The sequence below is a fragment of the Miniopterus schreibersii genome (assembly GCF_964146895.1).
Source record: "Miniopterus schreibersii genome assembly, chromosome: 14".
NCBI lineage: Eukaryota > Metazoa > Chordata > Mammalia > Chiroptera > Miniopteridae > Miniopterus > Miniopterus schreibersii.
In genome coordinates this window covers 49,057,807-49,076,954 of record NC_138114.1, presented here as the reverse complement: position 1 = coordinate 49,076,954, position 19,148 = coordinate 49,057,807, and the positions used below count along the sequence as shown (strand labels likewise).

The 19,148-nt window shown below is 40.5% G+C and overlaps 1 protein-coding gene across 2 annotated transcripts in view; it reads left to right on the top strand.

The window, feature by feature from the left end:
- SHTN1 (shootin 1) overlaps positions 1-19,148 on the top strand; it is an 81,449-nt gene that overhangs the window by 22,196 nt on the left and 40,105 nt on the right. For both annotated transcript variants that reach the window (XM_081158761.1, XM_081158760.1), the window contains exons 3-7: positions 1,446-1,506; positions 7,275-7,369; positions 12,467-12,632; positions 14,743-14,840; positions 16,780-16,861. In XM_081158761.1, the coding sequence (XP_081014887.1) occupies positions 1,446-1,506; positions 7,275-7,369; positions 12,467-12,632; positions 14,743-14,840; positions 16,780-16,861 (502 nt within the window). The remainder of the gene's footprint in view (positions 1-1,445; positions 1,507-7,274; positions 7,370-12,466; positions 12,633-14,742; positions 14,841-16,779; positions 16,862-19,148) is intronic.

Here is a 19,148-nt window from a genome sequence, read left to right as displayed (position 1 = left end):
TCCTACGTAGGGTGTGTGCATTTTCCATTTAGATAGTTGATCTCCAAAGTAGCCGTGCCTGTTGACGCTTCCAGCAGTAGGTGAGCTTCCAGTGCCTGGTATCAGACTTTTTCAGCGTTTGCCAGTCTGTTGGATGCCAATATCTGACTATTTTAATTTGGGTTTTTCAGAAGGTTGGTGGCATCATTATTTAGCCATAGTAATTTGAAAATATCCAGAGGCACAGAATCCCAATATATTTATCTGGCATAGCAGGATTAAAATATAATTTAAAGCTGTGTTTCATTCAAATGGTCCTCTTGTTACAGTACTCCACAAAATTAAAATTTTAAATTATCACTCTAATAGCTAAAATCACTTTAAAAAAAAAAATATATATATATATATATATCTTTATTGATTTCAGAGAGAGGAAAGGAGAGGGAGAGAGAAAGAGAGAAACATCAATGATGAGAGAGTCATTGATCGAGCCCACAACCCGGGCATGTGCCCTGACCGGGAATCGAACCCCGATCGCCTGGATCCCAGGTCGACGCTCAACGGCTGAGCCACGCCTGGCCGGGCTAAAATCACTTTTTAAAGTTTGAGACACTGTGGATGAAAATCTTTCTAAAAGTGTGATATGTTCCCATCTTGTGAAATTCAGGATAAAGTGAATCCAGTCCTCATAATGAACATTAGGCTTTTTAAAAAGTCATTAATATCTTCAGGGCCTGTTAAAGTACTAAATACTTGTTTCTGGACCAGAGATCCTAAGAGGTCCTCATGCTTTAATAGTTTTTTTATTGTTGTTTTTTTCCTTTTATGGTCTTTTCAGTGAGTCTCCTCCCACCTTTGAAAATGAAAAATCCATTTATGTAAATGATGCGTGCTTATGGCAGAATATTTTCTCTTCCTTTAAACTGCTACCTCCTTCTCTTTAGAAACTCTATGGATACAGAATGGTGTTTTTCTTGAGTGAGAGAGTGCCCAGGGCGGGTGGCCGCAGCTTGTCTTCATGTAGTGGTCCCTTCATGTAGTGGTCACTTCCAGTTGTGCCCCGGTGTCCTGGATATTTGAGGCCATCCAGTTTCAGGAAATCTGACCTAGGGATGAGTGGGGTAACCACTGTACTTGCAAAATACCTATTTAAAAAGAGGCACAAATATTCTCTTAAAAAGTGAACATATTTTAATTTAAGGACGTTAAATTTGTCTGTTGCTAAGGAGGCCTTGAGCAGTAAGGTGGCTGATTATCTTAGAAGGTCCAAGAATGTTGGCCAGATACAGTGGTCCAAACCCCAGGCTGGCTGAGCAGTACGAATACCCTGTACCCTTTAATGCTTTCTTAAAGCGTTTTAATTTTTGTTTTCTTTCCATAAGATTCCTATTGTTTATAAGTTTGCTCGCTCTTGTCTTTCCAAACTTATGATACAAATTCACTGTTTTCATCTCTTCTCATTTCAGTGTGACAAAATTAAGCAAGAACGAGATGAAGCTGTTAGAAAACTGGAGGAGTTTCAGAAAAGTACGTAAGCATTTCAGCGGAAAAGCTGTACCACCCACAGCTGTGTCGTGGGATGGCATGGGTGGGCATGCCCCTGTGCTTCGCTACAGGCGCCGGGCATCCAAGCAAGCAAGGGCTGTCTTCCCATGTGCCCCCCAGGCGCCCTGGCAGGACTGCTCTTTTTAAAGAGATGGAATGAGCACAATTGTCTTGTGAGTGTGTTATCATAAAAGACAGTTTGTACTTATCAAAAATTTTACTATGCAGAACAGTTAAAAGAGAACAAAAATGACTTGTTATCTAGACTTTTTGAGAAAAGCCAATGTTGGTACTTTGTAGCCTTTCTTTCCCGTTTTTTTATCTGTGTAATATGTGTATCTACAAAAAATACAGTCATACTCTGCATTTAGTTATGCAGCTTGTTCGTTTCGGGAAACAAGATTTTATGGTCATCTTTGCACACCAGTAGAGATGGATGTAGTTTTAATGTTGCCCATACTATTCTGTTATATGATAGTACCGTGATTTATTTAAACATTTCTTCAGTGATAGATGGATTATATCTGGTTTTTGGTTATTATAAATACGGCCTTGGCAAGTATTCTTGTAGATACATCTTTACAGTGGTCTGGTTAGTTCCCTAGGTCATAAAAAAGGAATTCGAGGTTCACAGAACATACACGTTTTTAAGAGTTGGAATGCTTGAGACAGTCCTCTCATCAAGGAAAGTTCTAGTCCCATGAAAGTTGTAATAATTTTTGTAAATGTTTGCTATGTTATTTTGTATGTGATTTAAATTTGTTACTACTTTATCCCCTAAGATGGAACATATCTGAGGACACTCAGAAGGATCACAAGGAAATATGTCATGGGAACAGGGCCAGACCTTAGCAGGGAAAGTGATCCTCGCCTTGGAAGCTGAGCCTTTGTCCACTGCTCTGCAAATGCAGTCATCCTCAGACAGTTTGATTGTATCACAAAGTGTTCACTTGGTAACTACATAACAAAACATTGTATTCTCCTTGAAGGTAAAACAGCTATAAAAGTGCAGCATTATAGTTACATTTCAATAGCCAGTTTATTTCAAGTGTCTGACTGTCACAAAGAAACTCTAAGGGGAATGTTGCTGATATTTCCCATCTCTGGAGGCCAGTACGCCGTGACAGAAATAGCTCTTATTTATGAATATATGAATTGCAGCTGTGAAGGATTTTCTCCTTCCCTGGTAGAGCCCTAATGGGGTGTCCTTACACTTGTGCTGACACCCGAGTCACATCCGAAAGAGTTATACCACCGACATTGTGACCAGTTAGTGTGCCGTGTTAATTATTGATGGTGGATTGGCTACCAGCGGTGCGCAGTGGGAACAGTCCCAGTGGGACTTTCTTAGAACTAAGAAAGCTTTAAATATTTTATAAAAATTGTGTCTGTGGTTCAGACTTTTGAACACAGGGTAGAATTTTAGATTTGGAAGGAGCGAGGCAGTTATCACTAGTGAAAAGCGCCATTCGGTGCCAGTCTATGTAGCCCTGAGAATACCTGCATTAGTACAGTTGGGATAAGGGACCCAGTTTCATGGGCTGTTTAAGGATTAAATGAGATAATCCATGTGCAAAGTGCTGGATACGGTGCCTGGCACTACAGCCAGTGCTCAGTGAATGTCAGTTGCTGCCACCACTGTCTTATGCACCATCCAGTGCTTGACCGCCCTTTGGTATTGAACGCCTATTGTTTCCTTTCTCGAGTTAGTTCCCGGACACCTGTCTCCACATTTGGACAGCTCTCGGGAATGTGTCTCCTGGTGCTGAGTTGAAATTGCCTCCCTGTAATGTTTACCTACTAGGCTTGGTTCTTGAAGTATGGGAAGAGCAGCTGACTGAGGCCCAGGAAAAGCTTTGTTGGGCCAGGGGGCTCTACTCTCCCTGGCTTAGCTGGTTTTGTCCACGCAGGGGTGAGCAAAAGTAGGTTTATAGTTGTTCATATGGAAAAAGAACATGCAGGTCGTGATGATTATAATAGTGTATCCACTCACAAGAACATTACAACTGTAAACCTACTTTGGCCCACCTCATATTTCCATGCCATTCTTGGCCCTCTGCATAAAATGGCTCTGAAAATACCTACCTCACAGAGTGGTCATGAGATTTATGAGAGAGCACAGGTCAAGGGTTTAGCACGAGGCTGGATACAGAGTTGGCTCAATAAATGGTGGTGGTGGTTTCCTAAGCAATTCTACATGGCAGAGGACATCTTTGTAAGAGGGTATTCGCAGATGAACTCAGGCCTGGTACATTTCCCAGTCATTCAAACACACACAGACATGATGACCCGCTTTGTATGTTGCAGTGCGCTAAGTGCAAGAGAGTCAGACACGAGTGAAACAAAGTCTCTGCTCTAATACGCACAGTTAGTAGAAGAAAAAACAAGTTAAAAAAAAACCCGGTTACCCTACAGTGTGATGGCAAGTGTGTAGGAGTGTTTTGAGATCATCAAAGAGGAGAGACAAACTTTGCTAATTCAACTCAACTGATAGAAGCAATAATTGATATATATTTATAGGTTATGCTTCTGAGTTCTCAGAGTCATTAAAAAATTTTTATTATGGAAAATTTCAAGCTTATACAACAGTGAGGAAATAGTATAATGAGCCACCATGTGCCCGTCCTACAGCTTCAACAGTTACCATCTCTTGGCCGGTCTTCTTTCTTCTGTGCGTCCATACACCCACTCTCACCGATAGGATTATGTTGAAACTAATTCCAGTCATCACATCATTTTATTTGTAAATATTTCAATATGTATTTCCCAAATACTAGGATTTTTTTAAAACAAAACTGAAGTAATAGGGTCCTTTTATCGAAAGATCATCTTTTTTCTTTTTTTAAACCTTCATGTCATTCAAATTATAGGTGTTTCAGGTGCAGTGGGCATGGACTGTGGATATTGTGAGACGAGCCTGAATTAGGACCGTAGGCAAATCATTAAATGAACAACGAAAGGTTTTTTTAAAAACATTTGTTCTCTGAGAGGTGCCAATATATTTGTATATTTGAAAAAAATTTCTCTTTGGTGTCACGTGACCTGACTTTTGGTTTTGGAAATGGGGTCATGCTTCTTAAAGGCATAAGTGGCCTTTGAAATAGTTTCCTCCCTTTAGGATCTAGGAAGTTGCTAAGGAGGGTTCTATGCTACCAATTTAGCATTGGGATCATTTTTTAAACTAAAAATGAGGGCACACTTTTTATTTTGTGCTGTTCCCTCTACAGCTTCTTAGAGGAAGAAATAAAAACCCCACCTGCTGGAGGATTCCGCAGCAGAACTAGAGAAAATGTGGGCCGGTGCTGCCCAGCTAAGTTTATCAAGTTAAATTACTTTAAAGCTTTTTACAAAATGTTTAGAAAATAAGGGTGTGTGTTTTTTCTTTTTGCTAGGCCTAAACCTCACGACTGTGGAATAATTTCTCTTACTCTCCCATGAGCAAGAATGTTATTGAATAAAAAAGTCACATTCCTATGAAAAATGCAGAGTGTTTATGTTTTTGTTAGGATGGTGGAAATACCAGATTGTGGCAGAAGATGTCAAGTAGTTAAGGCTAAAAATTCAAAGTAATATTTGATGTTGTAAAAAATTGTATAGGTTTCTTTTCTCTTCCCTCCGCATTTTTGAAGAACCTACCTTGTAAATATAGTGATAAAGTGCCAGGAATATTAGGATTTTAAGGAAATAATAGAGCCTATTATTTAAACTACAATATAAAAGGCAATTATATTGATGAAGAGCTACACGGGCTTTGTGTGTGTGAATAAACTTGGTCTGTGTTCAGCTTCTATTTGTTCTTCTGGCATAAACACATATTGTGTGTGATTCCAGTTTAATGGGGACCCGTTTGTATGCCAAGCAGCTGCATTTTAGGACCTATTGCGTGATTTCATAGCTCTCTGAAAATTGCTTCTATTCAGAACGAGAGATAGGGGGGGGGGCGGTGGCGTGGAGGGGGGAGGGGGAGAGCCTCAACACACAATCATTTCTTTTCAATTGGAGCCAGAAAGGTTGATGACAACATGACCATTGTGTTATAATGATAAGACCACTAAGGCATCTGTACCTCTCATCAAGGCTTTCACACAACAGCAGATACAATTTAATTCACTGCTCTGTCAGTGGGGCTGATACCATTATGCCGTCTGTCTCCACGGTTATAATCACTGTCGTCTGAGAAATGCGGCTGAAATGATCTTGAGCAGTCAAAGAAACTCTCAATTAAGGCTGCCACTTCCAATGTGTCAGATTGTGTCTTATGCACTTGGTACAATTTTCCCTTCCAATCCTGTTTATTTACAATGTCTACCAGTAATTACGCTTAACGTGTCATTTAGCGAGGGGGGCCCCTGCCAAGCCGATTGTTGGGTGCTGCCGGGCTGTTGAGTGGGAGTTTCTCGAAGTCAATGCCATCAGCGGCTTTTAGGCCCTGATGGGATGCGGTAGTAATGTTGATAATGCAAGGATCGCGCTCATCAAGTCATAATTAGATGCCACTCAAATGTGCCACTTGTAATAACAGTGTTGATTCATGTTTTTCTCGGTGACTGCAACTACTAATTAGTTAAGTGGTTTTTGGTTGGCCTGCATTTGCCGCGGATGATTATTACCCCTGAAAAAATGTCAAGGTTAGAGATGTTTCTGGCCATTTAGTGCTGCTTTATGAATTTGAATATTAACATAATAAGAACTTTGGACAGACTTAGGAAGTAATACATTTTTTTTTTTGTATTTAATTTGGAGAGAAAAAAATTTCCCCGAGTTTAATAATAATTGCAGGTTAATTAAGCTTAAATCAAGCAAAAGTAATCACTCTTTGTGTTACGTGAGCCCAGTGCTTTTTTTGCCTAACTTTGTTGGCTTTCTCTTTTGGGCATCTTTAATTTTTTGGTGTTTTTTTTTAAGGCAAACAAATGTGTTTAAGTATACATGTCTACAGGTGAGTAAATTTGAGATTCTGAGCATTTTCTTTTAACTAGAAAGATGAGTGAAAGGAATTAGCATTTTTCTTACTCAATGTTCAAAGTATAATTCAAATTCTAAATTACTTTGTACCTTTAAATCTCAATTTATATAAACCAGCTACCAAAATATATCTGAAAATTACTATTTTTCAAGCATTGGTAAAATAGCAAGTCAAATTTATTTTTTTCTAAACCTTCCTGACAGTCTGGGATGCAGCCTATTAGCATCTATTTTCAGCATCATATAGTACAAAAATCTTGTCGCTATACTTCACTACCCTGGAGTTTATTAAATAACAGTAACTACTTTGTCACTAATAAAAACTGTTGCGAAACTCCCCTTAGCTAAGCCGCCACATTGTTATTACAGGTATGAGATCAACTCCAGATTTAGTTTTTAAAATTTCCCTTTAGCTAATTCCTTGTTGGATCCATCTGTTACATCCTCCTAAGAAAAGGAAATCATGTGTCACTTTTTATCTGTGAAAGGTTCTTTTGTTTAAATTAGTGGTTACATAGAAAATAGACACTGAAAAAAGTTATCCTAAATAGCTTTCTTAAAGTGTGTGCAACAGCAATAAAAGTTCTTGGTTGTGTCCTTTTTTTCTTTGTACATTCAAATATTAGATAAGATTGAATCAGGGCAGCATCTTAAACACTTTTCTCTGTGATCTCGAAAGTTCTGGCTAAAGAATTGGAGTGTTCTTAACCATGGGACAAGATGCGTGGGCTTCTGGAGGAGCTGACTAATCTCTGAATGCTGAGACTTTTTTCCCTCATTCCTAGTTTCTCACATGGTTATAGAGGAAGTGAATTTCATGCAGAACCATCTTGAAATAGAGAAGACTTGCCGAGAAAGCGCTGAAGCGTTGGCCACAAAGGTGAGACTCCTCCGATCAAAGAAATTCTACCTGGGCCTTGACATTTCTCCTTGCTTTTCCGCACAGCGGATTCTGTTCTTGTCTTGCTGTTTTAGTTTTTCAGCCTGTCGCCTGCTCTGCTGCTGAGGAAAGTGTGGCAAGGGCTCAGAATCCCAGAATCTGATTATGTAAATATCTTCCCTCATGCCGAGGCTATTTTTTATTGTAAAAGGAGCATTTGTGTGTGTCTGTAGTTCAGCATTTGTGCTTTTTGCCTGTGAAAAATAGTCCCAGAGTAATCCGTTGAGCCAGACTTTCCAAATGTCCATACATTTGGCGAAAACGTAACCAAATTTCAAACGAGCCTGGGGTGATGGGAGAGAGCAGTGTGTCCCTTATTTGAATCAGATGGAAAAGTCGGCCTCGAGCCTTACATTTCAGGTGATTATTTGTGAAAGCAAAGTGAGGGCATGCTCGAGGTGACCTCCGGTGCTCTGCTGATTGCTTCTGGCTGATGAATTTACCAAGTGTGTAATTTTCTATATTCTGTCTCATCAGAAGTACATTATTATTAAAGAATGTTTTTATCTCTGTCTTATGTATTTTGGGTTGGGTAAAATGCATCTGAACATTTCATCAGAAAATGGACTACAGCAATTTGCACTCAAATTTCATTAGTAATGCCGGTGGTTGCTTTCCCTTTTCCCCCATCACCTTCCTCTAGTCTAAAGTATTTCTTTTCATGTGGCTGAAATTCTACAGATCTATGTATCTGTGTAGCTATCTAATTTGTAGGCATTAACAGTCTGCTTGCCAGAGGTATTTGCTTAATTGTTTGCATAACGACACTGCATTAGAATCCATAAGATAAGCAGTCAGAACCTAACCTAGAATATCAATGTGTGTGTGTAGCTTCTCTTCTGTTATTTGTCTAAAGAACACACGGCATGACAGGCCATCGCTCTGAGAGCAGTGGCGACCCGGGCGCGCTCATGCCATCTCCACCCTGCTGCGCCTCGCTGGAGTTCACTGGTCCATGATGCTGGGTGACTTCTCCTTTTCGTTTTCTTTATTTCTTCTTTTGGAACAAGTGGGGAAAAATATATTCGGAGCATACTAGACGCTCTGAATCTTGTCGTGTCTAAGGATAGCCACTGTATTTTCTCTCGTTACGGACAAGTGTTCCCGTTGCAATAGTACATCCAGAGGGAGAGCAGCGACTACCTCTCAGGACTGGAGGTTTATGGAAATCAGTGGTTTGGGAGGCAGTAGACACAGGTTATTTTATCTCCCTTCCCCCTTTTAAAATTTGACAGGTGACTTTGAAGAAGAGAACTCACCTCTCTGAGCTGCAGTTGTCCTGTCCTAAGTGTCAGGATAGACCAGGGTTGATTTCTTAAGAGGACCCCAGGCCCCCTGACTCTGGGAATGTGGGCCAGGCAGGTGTAGGTAGAAAAGCCGCCAGGGGACTGTTACATTCATCCTTGGATATGAAGCACTGTGTTTGTGTTACTAACCTGTGTAAGGTCATCCTTACAGTTTCTTCTTCTTTTTTAAAGAATTTATTGGGGTGACACTGACAGTTGTTTTGACAATAGGATCCTTAACTTCCACAGTTTATCACCTGTTCTTTAAGAAGCTTTTTTGAAAATGGACAAATGATTTGTTTTTGAGGATACACTATGGGGACTGGAATAAAAAAAACAAAACCAAAAGCCTTTCAGCCACACACTGTAGATGTCCTCATTGGATGTGGCACGTACTACAGCTCTGATGGCGAAGTTTAGAAGTTTCATTATGTGTGATCAGTAAGGGGTAGTAACACATCCCGATTTCATTATCTGTGTCATTTTGAAAGCAGGTTTCATTTTTAAGCAGCAAAGTTTCTGTAAACTATTTCTTTTTTTTCTAAACCTTTGCTCTCAAATTAATGACAAAAAGAACGTTGAATTCTTGCAATGCAGTTTGACTGCATACTTTTTTAAAAAGCAAGTACAGATACCTGGCTTTTCCAAAATGTGCAGGTTAAACCGACAAATGCAGACCAGCTGTTTAAACCCAACGGGCCAGGTCTGTTTCACTTGCTAGTTCCGTATCTTTAAGTATTTATTAAACTGTGTGCAATGTAAAAACTCCATTAACATTTGAATATAGAAGATTCTGTTACTGTAGGATTATAGAAGATTTGTTTTTACCCTGTGATTTAGAACAGCTCTTAAAAAAAAGTAGCGCGCCTTCACCCATCTAACTCAGTGGATCATAACCACAGCAAAGTAGCTTCACCAAAATTCGTGAATTCAGGGTTTTTACAAGTGTCCAGTTAGTATAGTCACAAGATCTTATGTATATAAATCTTTATATTCCTTCTTTCATAGTGTTAAAATAATATTTCAGAGGAGGCTTTTGAAACTTTCCGTCTGGCTCGAGTTTTGAGTTAGTAACTTTGTTAAACAGAGTAGTTGTGTTGTAGCCGGAGAGTAGCTGGTGGATTTCGTGCCCGGTTTGATGGAGGCATTAAACTCTTTGGAGGGCAGGACTTTGAACTCTGAGGCTATTAAGTAGTATTGTGGTAATGGCCTGGGATGCATTAAGCACCAGTTGGCAAAACTTAATATTTTCATGACAGTCCTGGAGGAAGGGAAAATGTATAGACAGATACGTAGGTTGAAGAAAACCAGCCAATAAGATTTCCAAAGGAAACTTAGATGCACCAACTAAACCCCTTTTGTTACTATTAGTAGCTAACACTTGCTGCATTTTCACTGTGTCAGTCACTGTATTCGATACTTTATATGTAATATTTAACCTTCATATGATGGAATAGAGACTGTTTTTATCCTTAGTTTGCTGATGAGAAAGCTGGCACTGAACTGTTAGGCGGTTCTAGAAGCAGGGACGACCGGACCGTAGAGCTGGTGCTTCAGTCTGCTGGACCGGTTTCGTAGGAATGTGCAGAAACGCACCGCCTGGCCCCGCGTCCGTGGGCCTCAGCGCTGACGTCCGGTGGGCTCACCCGGGACGCTCTGCTGGGCCTCACTGCCGGAGTTGGGTCTGGTGAGGGCTGTGCGTTGGGATTTTTAAAAAGCTCTGGAGAGATTCTGATGTGCAGAGTTGAGAACCACTAGTTTAAATATTAGGATGCAGAATTACAAATTAAGCCTTGAGTCTTTTCACTTTTTCCTTAAATTGTTATTTTTTTTTCCTAACATTCAGGAAAAAAAATGCATTGCTTGAGTATTGACAAGGATCTTTGAGCCTCTAGCGCTATGTGTGCTATAGAGTTCATGGTTCAAAGGCCGTCCCCCCCCCCCCCCCCAAACAGTGTTTACTTGAATTTTCCAGTTTAAGGAAGAGGGGTTGGGAAATCACGGGCCTCGTGCCTTATTCCTGATCCTCTGATGTGACCTGGGGAGCTAGAAGCTAGAGCCGTGGGCTGGGGGTGGGGAATCAGGGGCTGTGTCTGATTCTCTGAAGAGATCTCACCAGGCTTCCCAGGAAGAGCCCATGAAAGGGTTCATGGCCATTTCTAGGAGCTTCTTTCTGACTCCCCAGAGAGGAAGTGCCTCTTGTGCTCTGGAGCAGGCTACTCCAGATATATTTAGATTTAATACTATTGGGGAAGAATTAGATCTCCCAGATTGAAATGGGCTGGGCTTTCCCTGAGGGATTCAAATTATGATCACAAATGAAAGGCCAAAGCCAGACAAGTACCATACTAAACATCTTATTATGGTGTAAGGCTTACAGTAGGGAAGGGCACTTAGCTTCCCAATGGATTATATTTCTGTTTGTATTTATTTTCAATGTCAGTTATTAAATTCAGAACTTGTTTTGATGACCAGGGGCCCTTAGTAAAGGAAATATGTTTGCATTTCTACATGTTACATTTTATGCTAGAAAAATCCATCTTGTAAATACTTTCATGTACTCAAATAAGAGAAGACTTTCTATTTTTTTAGTCTTGAGAAGAGAAAACATCAGCAAAACCATGTTTTCCTCCTGTGGACTTGGGACCACGCTTAGTCTTTGTGTGTGCTTTGTACTAACATTTTTATGCACATAAACTCATGAGCTAAAGAAGGAAGTGATAGTTGAGTAAGTAACACTAAAAACCAACTCATTTCTACATTAATGCATAACAAATGTGTTTATGAATTAGGATTTCTTTTCTCTGCTATGAATTCAAACTCTTTTATACAGATAATGGAAACATATCTTGAACTTTTTTTTTATTATGCATCATTAGAACTGTATACAGATGGAAACACATCTTGAACTAGCTTAAGCAAGGAAAGAAAAGAAAGGACAGGGTTTGTTACAGAGGGACTGGAGAAGCCCATAGATCCTGGGAGCTAGCAGCAGTTCAGGAGGGGGCTGGAGCTCTGTGGGAGAGCCTGTTTCCATTGCTTTTCTCTGCCCCCCTCTGCACATCAGCTCCATGGTGGCTTTGCTACACACAGACCCCCTTCCTCTCTCCCTCACTCTAGCAGTGGAGTGTGGTCACCAGCAGCTTCTGTACATCCAGACATGTGGACAGAAACTCTCTGATCCAGCTTCCAGATTCCTAGAGAAGGGACCCAGTTGACTGGGTTTGGGTCATGTGCCTAAATCCCTGGACAAATGAGCTGTGGCCAAAGGGATAGGGTGTGTTCTGGGGACCATAGCTGTTCCCACAGGAATCATGTGGAACATTGAAGAGGAGTGGCAGGGTCCAGAAAAGAGGGGATGCTGGGCAAACAGACCTTTACAAGGTGTTCACAGCGCAGCAAAAAAGAAAACTTTTGCTGGAAATAAAGTGCTTTGATTAAGACAAACTGATATTGGGCTTAGTCTGTGCTGGTGTTTTATCTTAATTCCTCTTGTATTTCTGATCAGTTATAACTAGCTTTCTCGAATGCTGCTGGCCATAATCCAGGCATCAGGTCTTAATTAAAGTAATAACTTTCATATTAAAAAGTGTAAATAAAATCTTATTTAATGAATCTTCTAATTGTTATTTAGTGCTGTGAATGTTGATGAATACGTAGGACAAGATTACACTTAATTTGTCTATTGTTTAGAAATCCAAGACACTCATTTGACTGCTGTTAAAATAACTGTTTTTATATCTTGCCTTAGTTAAATAAAGAAAATAAGACCCTGAAAAGAATCAGCATGTTATACATGGCCAAGCTGGGACCAGATGTCATAACTGAAGAGATAAACATTGATGAAGATCCGACAGCGGACCCAGAGGCTACTGCCGAGACGTGTGTCTCAGTCCAGTGTCAGAAGCAAATCAAAGGTGGGACTCTCCGCTCAATCACTGAGCTTATTTTTGATAATGTTTCCCAGCCCCGGTCACACATCGGAATCACATGAGAACCTTAAAAAATACTGATGTCTGGGTTTTACTGTGAAAAAATTCTGATTTAGATGTCCTAAAGTGTAGCCTGGTGGAGAGTCAAGGGAGGGTGTAACGTCTGTGCTTTCTGAGTTGCCGTCTTTTGGGGACTAGGCACTCTTGAAACGATTGTCTTGACAAACAGCCGATTAGTCTACAAACTTCCTGAGAATATGAACTACATATTAAGACATTTTTGGTGAAATTGAAATGAAATGAAAGAAAGAATGAATGAATAAAAATGTATTTAGTCAGCAGCTCCTGGTTGTGGTTCTCTGTTGAAATCTTTGGGGAAGATTCCTTCTCAAATCGCTTAGTGCCTGCCCTCAGAGAACTTCTCATCTGATTCAGGCAACGAGCTGTACACAATACTAAATATTAAAGAACTGCGTCGATTAGCAAGACGAGACATCTATTTAACAATACATGTATTAAATACACATTCATTTTATTCCTAAATATATACATATGTTGTGTATGTTAAAGATGTAGGAAAGCAGATTTTGGTTCAGTAACTCTTGGGGTATTTTAAGGTAGTGCACTTGTCAGAACCAGTACGTGTTAGCTTGGTAGACAAAACTTCAATTGAAAGTTAACCCTCCACGTCAGCGGGTTCCGCACCCATGGGTTCAACCAATGGCAGATAGAAAATATTTGGCGGGTGCGGTTACATTGTTTCTGACATGTGCCATGTAGTTCAGCCTAAGGTGTTTGTATCTGTACTGAACATGTACAGAGTTTTTTTCCTAAACAACACAGTATAATAGCTATTGACACAGCATTTACATTGCATTAGGTATTCTATCTGAGGTTATTTAAGGCGTGCAGGAGGGAGTGCTTAGGTTGTGTGCAAACACTATGCTCTTTTGTGTCAGGGACTTGAGCATTGGCCGATTTTGCTCTGGGGAGGGTGTTCTGGAACCAGTTCTCGCGGATGACCGTATAGAGAAAGTCATCTTAACTGACTCTCCACTCCCTTAGCCTGAGACAAAATAATATTTATGCGGGTGAGGAGAGAGAGAGGAAGTTTAACGGATTTTCTTTGTTCATAATTCTCCCTTGTGTTCGGTCTTGACAGTATGGTCTCTCCTTCCTTCCGGAGTGGCCAGCCAGTAGAGAAAGTGATTTTGAAATAAGGCTCTGAGAACTCCTTCAAGCTGGGTTCGTGTAAAAAGTTTGATTTAATTTATAAATAACCACATAGCGGGTTTCTTACTGTCCTTGCGGATGTGTAAGAAATTAAGAGCAGTTAAAAACTAAGCAGCAAAACCTAAGCCTGGGTGTAAGTTTGAGTGCTCGGTGCTAATCCATGGATATTTTTTTAACATTTGAGTGGCGGAAGTAACTTTAATCTCACACCAGAAGCTTTTCTTGCACTTACAGCTGCTAATATTTTCATTCCAGTAACACAGTTTTCATTAAATCCCAGTTATAACAAATATGAAATAAATTAAGAAACAAAACACCCACAACTCCGGAGAGAAAATTACTAGAATTAACCCTTTTTCAAAAAGGTTATATTTTGAGTCAGTTCAAATAATGTGTAAGGGCTATAAATTGGCAGCAAATCAGGATTTTTTCCCTTCAAATCAAAATCTCCAAATTATTAACTGCCCAATTGTTTATATGGTATTGTGGCAAGAGTCCATGGCCATTATAAAATAGAAAAGAAATTGTTACAATGCCTTAATTTATTTTGCTGAAAGCTTAAACAGTTTTGCCTCTAAAATGCCGGATAGTTTTCTCGAATGTGGGTTTGATAGAATGCAAAGAAAGTGTGATCTGGTACATTCACATAGTGAGTTTGCCGGATGCAGAATGAGTGATAACCGTGGCTGTGTTGGGGGGAACGACAGCGAGATTCCATTGTCCTTCCCTGTTTCATCTTCATTTTAATCGTTCAATAACCTTGACCATGAGCTCACATGGACCGGCGTTTTCCTTTCTGACAAGATTGATTTTTTCTTTTAAAAGTATGTTTATTTGTATTTTCCCCCCCTTCAAAACGCAGAACTTCGAGATCAAATTATATCTGTTCAGGAGGAAAAGAAGATCTTAGGCATCGAACTGGAAAACCTCAAGAGCAAACTTGCAGAAGTCATCGACGAAGTATGTACCTTAGGCCCGAGAGGCAGGACCGTTAGTTTTTCCGGGTGTTCAGGGTGTTCGGGGCCTGGCCATGTCCAACACTTGCTGTTGGAAGCTGACATCTGACATGTGAGCCAAGTTCCAGTTTTAATCTTCTCTTCTCTCCACCCTTTCAGACACACAAAAAGGGATAGAAAATAAGATCACGGGCATTCATATCCCTACTCCCTAGCCCAGTAAAACACGAAGGTGGCATCGCGTGTTCTCTGCCCCTCATATATCACAACATGAGGCAAATTTGTAAGAATGTCTTGAATTTAAGTCCTACCCTGTATTGCCGTGAAGACGTATTTTGCTTCTGCAGTGGATGGCTGGCTCAGTTGGGAAAGGCTCTCCCCAGGCGCCTCTGACACAGGCAGACAGGATAGATGGCAGAATGGGTTCGAGTAGGTATTTGGAGAATCTTTTCCCTTCTTTAAGGGCAGGAGTACATAATTGCCTTTATTTGTGCGAGGCTTCAAGGATCTGCCTTTGCAATCTCGACTTAACTTGTGTCAATGGTTCTCAGATCCTGTAGCCTAGAGCTTCCCAATCGATGTATGTAGGCCCTTGATAGCCCTCAATGGCTTACAAGTAGCCAAGGTATTGATCCCGTGAGCGAGCAGCCTCCCCCAGCTCCCTCAGCTCCCGTACACGTTCTGTCGTTTCCTTAAGGACCGTGATCTCGAAGAGGGTGGGAAGCTGTGCTCCCGGCCTCCCTGCCCCAGTTGCTTTTCCAGATCGTGGCAAAACATCCCAGTGCATGGGAAGAATGATGATGGTATTTTGGAAATGGCATCCCTGTGGGACATTTTACACCAGTTACGAATTGAAACCAAAACCTAAAAGATAGCTTATACTAAAAGAAATCAGTTCAGAGACTCTCCAAAGTGCTGATGGAGTCCAAGGCCCCTCAGGACCATTGTCGTCATTGGTTCCCTGGGTGTAACCGCAGGAGAGAGACGGGAAGTGCATTGTGATGCGCCCGGCCCGCAGCGGCGATTATTGAAGAGTCTCTCCCTCCCGTTTAGATTGGAAGCCATTTCACAAGTCATTTTTATTAGGACTATTTCAAAAACAAAGTAATGAACATCTCTATGCCTACTGTCTAGCTTAACACGTAAAACCTTAAGGTAGTGTTGGAACCCTGGTGTCTTTCTCTCCTTAATTGCGTTTCCCTAAACAACCGCTATTCTCAACTTAGGTTTTATCGTTGCAATGCATGTATTTTCATTTGTACTACAACACGTAGCATTTTGAGTGTTTTTAAACTATATACAGGTACCTGCTTTTCAAATTCCACGTCATACATTTGAGATTTATCTGCTTTGATACAGTGTGTAGCCTTACAGTCTTTTTTTTTTTTTAAATTAACTATGATATTTTCGTCTATTGATAAATGCCAGAAATTATTTCACCAATTTAAATTTTGGGGGAATATTATCATATGTATTTTATTTAAGCCAATAGTCATCCAAGGTGAAAGTATTTTTAATTTCAAAAATTCATGTCTGTTTTACTTAAGCCAAATAGCATCAAAGTTTAAAATAAATACCAAAATGGAGGATTGGATCTTTAAATGATTCGTGTTTTTTCCGAGTGCTCTCTAGTTGGAACTTTTGCTTTAAAAATACCAATGATTTATACTTGCCAGTTAGAACACTACCAGGTTTAGGGCCCAGTGCCAATGCCATTTGGAATATGTAAATAAATTCTCTGCCAGTTCTCCATCGTAACTTAAATAGCTACCTTGGAGGCTCTAGGAAGAGCTGTAGTAAAAGCCTACGTGGTGAAGCCAGTTACTACCGTACGCTGTTAACTTCTTGTTAAAAGTAGAACAGCAATTAGAGTATTGCACGTTGCTTTGTGTCACGTCTTACAACTGTGGGTGTTTTCTCCCCTCAAAATCTCACATTTTTAGGTAAATAAAGTAAAGCAAGAAAAAGATGTTTTAAATTCAGAGGTCCTTGAACAGAGAAAAGTCTTAGAAAAATGCAATCGAGGTATGTGTTTCGAGTCTTTTTTTCTCACGTACATGTGTGATTTATTTTGTACCCATATGTTTTGTGTTGTGTTAGACCTGTGCCTAAAGATTCTTTGCAGCAGGAATCTTCTCTTGGATTGTGTTTTCCTAGCAATGACACTCTCTCATTTCTCTTTTATCCCCTGCCTTCAAGTCTTGGGACATGTACAAGTGCTTTTACTTAAGAACCTCACGGCCCACTCATTTTGAAACTTAACCCTTTGCGGTCGTATTAAATTTGGACATGGGTGTAGTACTGGTTGGAATTAAGAGCTTTCAGAGAAATTATGAACTGATACATGAATGAATAGAGTTAAGATTCGTACGTTTCCTTGCTGTGGTGACTGAGAGCAGACATACGACCAGAACGGTAAAAAAGCTTTGGTGGCTGAGAGTAGACAAACAACCGCTAAGGGTTAAAACCTAAATATTGATCTTTCCTACATATATCCTGGGACCATGGCCATACTGGCTGTCCCCTCAGTATTTGTATATTTGGTAGGTTTATTTAGTAAACCTCTCTTCAGTCCCAAAGTGATTATGATATCTACATATAATACATGAAACGCAATATGAAAATATTTGAAATTAAGAGGGTGTGGAATATGAGACACAGGGAAGGTGAGAGTATATATTGATGCACACAGCGCACCCTTGCTCTGAGGCCTTACACGTTTCTGGCCTGTGCGCCTGAGATCTGGCCCCGAGCTGTCTAGGGGCCAGTGTGAAGCTCTCACAATCATCTCACAAATTCACAATCGTTTATATGAATCACTTAAAAATGAACCTGCTGATCTGGAGAAGCAGACCTGGTCTCCAGGTGAGAAGGCCGTTTCTCCCAAGGCTGCTTCTGGAGAACACTGTAGTTTATCTTCTCTCCCTTGTCCTAAAACACAGCATCGAGTCTCAGGGGGCTGTTTCCTGCGTCCCCTGGTTTAGGACAAGGGAGCGATGCCACAGTGCAGCTCTGCAAACATAATCCTAGGAGGGGGCTTCCTTTGGTCTGTTCTCTTTCTCCTTCCCGAGTGCGGGAGCTACAGCACTGGAAGGAGGTCTTTCAGACCCGGGTCCTCCCTGTTACTGATGGGAGCGCTCCATCTTTAAATCCTTCGTGACTTGAGAGTTTTGAATAAACAAAGATCCTGTAGTTAAGGGTGGAGATGCACTCGATTGTGACATTTCTTCAGCAGCTTCTCCCTTTAGGAAAGTAAAAATGGTGTAGAAGACTTTTCAGTCCTGATGCTGGAAACAGGGTCTTCAGGGGTTAAGCACGTGGATCTTGCCTTCAGAGAGCCCCCTGTCTAGGGAGAGACAGAGAGATTACGTAATAAATACATGACTAGGGCCAAACTCATTTCTCTCAGAATCCAGGTAGAAAGGACCAGGGCGTGTGAAATTCACTTATTATAGTGTTCTAGACACAGAAAAGAGAGTCAATTATCCTGCCCAGGGCTTCAGATAGTTGCAGTATAGACTTCTTTGTTTTCTTCATGATATTTCTTTTTTAAATAGGCCTGAAAATAATTGAGCTCTCAGGGACCCGTAATTCACATCACAAACCACCACTTTCATTGCTTTACTCGAGTAAGATTATTAGTCTTTCCCCTGAGTAGGCAGTGGATTTGCAGAGCACAGAGTTTGAAATTCTATGTCATTACACAGCAAACCAGTCCTTAGTCAGTTAGGCCTGAGTGCCCTGGTGGAACATTGTTTGAAAGCAGCCATTAGGAGAGCCTTTGAAAAGAGTTGTTGATATGACTCAGCTCAGGATTGAAAGAGCCTTACGAGAGGCAGCAGAGGGACTAGAGTGATATCTACCTATGTCCCGTCTAATTTCTAATGGCTTCGTCACTCCCCCCAGCTTATCTCTATCATTATTTCACAAAACAGAGCACAAGATGTCAAAAACTATTATTCATGTTGCTCTTCTTGGACAGGAGCCTTCCCTTTGAAGGTTTCTGTCCTATAGTGACTTTCATTCCGAGCTCTGACTCTGGGCCCGGATGGATCCAAAGCTGTCTCTCTTCTTTGTGAACATGGAGAACACGTTAAAATAACATATCTATTTTTCTTTTTGTTTAACTAGCACACTTTTTTTTTGGTGGGAAGTATAGATTCATACAGAAAAAGGAAAACATATCTCAATCTTCCCAGTGCAGAGACAAGCACTATTAACGTTTTAGTGTATATTCTTCCAGTCTTAAAAAGCCTACATATACATTAAATTGTTTGTTAAAAATATCAGCAAAAAGAATATCTTTTTACCC